General features: G+C 42.8%; 1 protein-coding gene across 1 annotated transcript; it reads right to left on the bottom strand.

The window, feature by feature from the left end:
• Positions 1-3,085: 3,085 nt before the first annotated feature.
• Positions 3,086-3,556, bottom strand: LOC142629037 (uncharacterized). The gene is made up of 2 exons (XM_075803036.1): positions 3,502-3,556; positions 3,086-3,411 (listed from the first exon to the last, which is right to left on the bottom strand). The coding sequence occupies exons 1-2, from the start codon at positions 3,554-3,556 to the stop codon at positions 3,086-3,088; spliced, it is 381 nt and encodes a 126-aa protein (XP_075659151.1).
• Positions 3,557-5,743: the final 2,187 nt, after the last annotated feature.

Below are 5,743 nucleotides of genomic sequence, written 5' to 3'. Positions count from 1 at the left end.
GAGTTCGTCCTCAATGTCAGAAACCCAGTTTCTAGAGGGATTATAGCCTCAACTCTATAAGTCATAGAGAAGGGTGTCTCTTCAGTGGATCTACGAGGTGTAGTTCAATATGTTTACAAAACATCTGGCAATTCTTCCACCCACCTTCCCTTAGCATCATCCAGTCTTTTCTTGAACCCATTAACTATAACTTTATTGACAGTCTTTGCTTGTCCATTCTCTTGCGAATAAGCTAGAGTGGAATATCTATTCGTGATGCCTAGATCACAACAGTATCTTTTGAAGGCCTTACTATCTAATTGTAGGCCGTTATCTGAAATAAGAGTATGAGGGATTCCAAACCTGGTGACAATGTTTTTCCAGACAAATTTCTTCTCATCCAAATCCCTAAAATTTGACAATGGCTCAGCCTCAACCCATTTAGTGAAATAATTTGTTCCAACGAGCAACCACCACCTATTTCCTACTGCTTTTAGGAAAGGCCCTACAATATCCAAGCCCCATTGAGCAAAAGGCCAAGGACTAGACAAAGGGTTAAGGACACCCTATCTCTGACATTGGTCACACTTCTTTGCATAATCCTGTGCCTCTCTCTGCATATTTGGCCACCAACACCCTTGTGTAAGAGCTCTATGAGATAAAGACCTTCCTCTTGTGTGACTTCCACAAATCCTCTTGCGTAACTCTTCCAAAAGTAATTTCGTTGCTTTAAGGTGTATACACAGCAAATATGGCCCTGAAAAAGAACATTTGTACAACTTCTGGTCTTCGGACAGCTAGAACCAAGGTTCTTTTCTGCGTACTTTATCTGTCTCAGACTTCTCTTCGCACAAGATATCATTTTTAAGGAACGACTCTATAGGATGCATCCAACTAGGTCCCACCCTAACTTGATAAATCTGGATGGTATCACTATTCGTCCTAGTGGGTTTACACAAATCTTCAATGAGGATGACCTGAGGTAGGCCTTGTGTCGAGGATGACCCGAGGTAGGCCTTGTGTCGAGGATGTTGCAAGGGTGGCTAGGGAGTCAGCATGAGTATTCCTGCTCCTAGAGATATGTAACAAGGTAAAAAAAAATCAAAATTTGATTGTAAGTACCTGACCTGGGTTAAATACTCTTACATTCTCGGATCTCTAGCCTCTAACACTCCTTCCACCTAGCCTACTACTAATCATGAATTTGAGAATATTTGCACCGTTTTTGCACCCATCTTCTGAACCATAGCCAATCCTACCAATAAAGCTTCATACTCTGCCTCATTGTTGGTGGCCGAGAACCCCAATCTCAAGGATCTCTCAAAAGTAATTCCCTTAGGAGACACCAAAACTAGCCCCACACCAGAATCTCTTTGGTTCGCTACTCCGTTAACGTACACTTTCCATATCAAAAGTTCCTTGCACAAAATCATGCCAACTAATTTTTCATCCATGTCCAACCTCTTGGCATTCTCTTTTAATGAAGGCTCAGCAAACTCTGCCACCAAATCAAAAAGGACTTGGCCTTTTATAGAGATGCGAGGCATATATTTGATATCAAAAGCCCCCAAAATGGTACCCCATTTGGCAATCCTTCCCGTATAGTCAGCACTTCGAAGTATAGACCTAAGAGGAAGTTGAGTTAAAACAACAATTGTATGAAATTGGAAGTAATGGGGAAGCTTACACGTAGCATGCACCACTGCTAGGATCGCCTTTTCCAACGGTAAATAATACACCTCGACCTCATATAGGGATTTTCTCACATAATAAACTGGCCTTTGTACACCATTATCAACTCGTATCAGAATCAGACTAACGGCATGATTAGCCACAGCAATATATACGAACAGAATTTCATTCATTTCTGGCCGAGACATAATGGGTGGTCACGAAAGATATTCCTTAAGTTGCTGAAAAGCTAACGCACACTCCTCGGTCCATTCAAATCCGTTCCACTTATTCAACAATTGGAAGAAAGGCTTGCATCTATTTGCGGACCAAGAAATAAACCAGTTGAGGGCAGCAATCATCCCTGTCAACCTCTGAACCTCTTTAGGATTACGAGGTGGCAGTAAGCTATTAATTGCCTTGACTTGCGCAGGATTAACTTCAATTCCTTGATGAATTACCATGTAACCCAAAAATTTACCTGATCCCACACCAAAGGAACACTTAGAAGCATTAAGGTGCAACTTGTACTTTCTTAGCGTCTGAAAGGTGTCATTTAGGTCTTTCACATGCATGGAAACCGTTTTACTTTTCACCACCATGTCATCCATATACACTTCAATAGTCTTTCCCAGCTGTGGCTCAAACATCCTAGTCATCATCCTTTGATAGGTAGCCTCTGCTTTCTTCAAACCAAAAGGCATTACCATATAGTGATAATTCCTTGTAGGAGTGACAAAGGTTGTCTTCTCCTGATCATCCAAAACCAAAGGTATTTGGTGATAACCTTGAAAGGCGTCTAAAAAACTCATCCGAGGATGCCCAACAATGGCATCCACCAACTGATCTATACGTGGTATTAGGAAAGAATCTTTAGGACAAGCCTTGTTCAAATCTGTGAAGTCTACGCATACTCTCCACTTCCCATTTTTCTTCTTCACTACTACTCTATGAGCCAACCATTCTAGATAAAACACCTCCTTAATAGCGCTAGCCTTTTTGAGCTTGACTACCTCTTCTTTGACAGCCTCGGAATGCTCCATGGATGAGCGCTGAGGTGATTGCTTCCTTGGCACCACGGCTGGATTAACATTTAGATGATGACAAATGAAACTCGGATCTACCCTGGGGGCCTTATATGCATTCCATGCAAATACATCAACGTTCTTTTTAAAAAACATAACTAGCTCCTCCTTCTCCTGAGGTGGCAATTGAACTCTCACTTGAAAGAATTTTTCAGGGCCATTACCTATAATAACCTCCTCTAACCCTCACACGTGGTTTCTTCTACCGCTGCCACCCTGGGTGTGGCCAGAGATATTGATTGCTATAAGCCCCCTTCAGCAGAGGTCAAGGACTCCGACCTAGGCTGATGCAGAATTGCAGCCGCCATGTACTGTCTAGCCACAGATTGACTCCCAACCAGTTCCTCGATCTAATCCCCAGATGGAAACTTCACTTTAACATGTAGAGTTGAGGAAACAGCACCTAAAGCATGAAGCCACGGTCTTGCCACAATGGCCTTGTAGGTAGAATCGGCATCCTCCACAATGAAGTCCACTTCTACTACCTCTGAGCATGATTGCACAGATAATCTAATTTGCCCCTTTGGTATGATAGTTTTCCCCTCAAAACTTATTAACAGTGAATCATAATCCGTCAAATCCTTAAGCTTCAAGTTTAGCCCCTTGTATAAATCAAGGTACATAATATCTGCACCACTACCCTGATCAACCATTACCTTTTTCACGTCGTAGCCCCCTATCCTCAATGTAACCACCAAAGCATCATCATGTGGCTGGATAGTCCCAATCTTGTGTTCTTATGAGAAACCCAATGTTGGTTGGATACTTCTTCTAGCCCTCTTCAGCTCAGAACTAGAATCCTCTGCAAGGGTTCGTGCCATGGACATCACCCTAGAAGGACGAGAACCAGTCCTCCTAGGAGCAACAAAGATAACATTGATCGTACCCAAAGGAGGACTTGAAAAAGTGTTGCCCTGATTTACAGAACCTGAATGGTCTCCCTACCCATTGGGCCGATACAAAAACTGCTTTAACCTTCCCTCCTTAACTAACTGCTCTAAATGATTCCACAGGGTTCTACAATCCCCAATGGTATGACCCCTTTCTCGATGATACTGGCAATGAAAGTTCTGATTACACCTCATGGGGTCCCTTACCATCTTGTTAGGCCATTTGAAATATGGCTCATTCTTGATTTTTTCCAACAGCTGATGCACCGGTTCCCAAAATACAGAATTAACCACCTGAGGAGTGGTAGGACCAAATTGTCCAGCAAAATCTCTTCGGGGCCTATTGTTGTTGTATCTGTCCGACCTGAAATCCCTCCTCTCTTGAAGGATAACCTTCGCCTTTTCCTTACCTTATTGCTGATCTTCCTCAACCCGTTCATTATCATTAATGTAGTCCATGAGCCAACATACACTCCTTACAGGCTTTTTGGTCAAAGATTTCCTTAAGTCGTGCTCGGTAGGTAGGCTAACCTTGAAAGTCCTTATTGCTACATCGTCAAAATCTCCATCGATCTTATTGAACATCTTCCAGTATCAGTTAGAGTACGTTTTCAGGGTTTCTCTTTCTTACATGTCCATGGACAGTAACGAATTCAGGAGCCGAGGCACTTTACTACACGTTATGAAGCGAGATCCAAATGCCTGGGTGAGTTCCATGAAGGAATCAATAGAACCTGCCCTCAAGCCATTAAACCACCTCATCGCCACAGGTCCCAAGCTAGAGGAGAAGACTTTGCACATTAAAGTTTCATTCTTAGAATGCACCGCCATCCTCTGATTGAAATGACTCACATGCTCCACGAGGTCTATTCGGCCATTATAAATGGTGAATGTTAATTGGGTGAATTGCCGAGGGAACTTTCCTTTTTCCACCGTACGTGTGAAGGGTGACTTGGAAATTTAGTGCAACACCCTACTCATAGCATCATTTCCCAAGCCCCTAGAGGAATGCTTCTTGCCCTCACAACCCCGAAGGTTATCCTCCTCGTAGGAAAAAAACTCACTAAGAGGAGTTCTTGACCTAGGCCTGTAACTACTACCCTAGGTGTCCTCAAAAGAAGGGTTAGAAAAGGAGGGAGTTTGCCTTCACATTTAGCGGTGCAACTTCTTCTTCAGGTGGTCAATCTCCAACTCCATGGCCTTAGTATTTTCCTCATGAGGAATTCTACTTCCACCTCGTGAATGACTCCTGCTAGTGTGCGCTGTGTGCACACTGCCTTCCCGATCTCTTTCCTATTCAAGATGCAAGAAATGATCCTCACGCTGGGACCCCATAGACTCTGCATGGTGTGGATCTGAGCCTACCATAATGTTAACCTTCCTAGAACACAAGATTCTCCACAGGCGGCACCAATTGTAAGGTCACAATTTGTACCCAAACCCAAAAGTAAGAATGAGATAGGCCCAAAAAGCCCAATACAATGAAATTTGTAGAGAGTGGGTTTGAAATCTAGGCTCTAGTGGAGTTAAATAACAAAAATGATGGACTAGATTGCAACATCATACACGTTGGATCATTTATGTAACAAGAATCATCCTTGGACTCAGGCCGAGGATAATGGATCTTATCTTTCACTCTTTCAAAGATAGATTACAATCATAGGTGTTAATGTGTACAGTGTTTTCTCCTTTTTTTTCTCCGATCCCCCTCTTGAATGTCTTCCTTCACCTTTTATATCATCCCCCTTCTTCTCCCCATCTTCCACATATGAATCAAATTATTGATTTAGATACTTGTCCCATCAACCTATCCCTGAAGTCTTTGGAGGCAGTTGTAAGGATGAATCTTGATGTTCAGGTATCACTTCCCCATTAATGCGGCCAGAGAGTTAGCTACAGAGCATTCAATGCGATGGTAACAGCTTTATCTTAGATATTTCATAGCCCTTCTTCTTATCTTGTGCATCCACCATGCCTACCCTTACTTATAAGATTTCCTAGAATATAGCCTTTGGAAGCCAGACAGCCCTCTCCTACCTCGGCTTTACATAGTCGAGGACATACTCTTCCTCGGACCACCTTCTTGGATAACCTTGATCAGACCTAGCTTCTTTACCC

Source organism: Castanea sativa, chromosome 3 (assembly GCF_040712315.1).
Source record: "Castanea sativa cultivar Marrone di Chiusa Pesio chromosome 3, ASM4071231v1".
Lineage (NCBI taxonomy): Eukaryota > Viridiplantae > Streptophyta > Magnoliopsida > Fagales > Fagaceae > Castanea > Castanea sativa.
The sequence above is the reverse complement of the archived record's forward strand: the minus strand, read 5'-3'. Positions and strand labels throughout refer to the sequence as shown.

Excerpts from the sequence above, each read along its gene's own strand:
- LOC142629037 (XM_075803036.1), bottom strand. The coding sequence starts at position 3,556 with ATGGCACGAACCCTTGCAGAGGATTCTAGTTCTGAGCTGAAGAGGGCT. Across the intron at positions 3,412-3,501 it reads GCTGAAGAGGGCTAGAAGAA|GGGGCTACGACGTGAAAAAG; the intron begins GTATCCAACCAA and ends CATTGAGGATAG.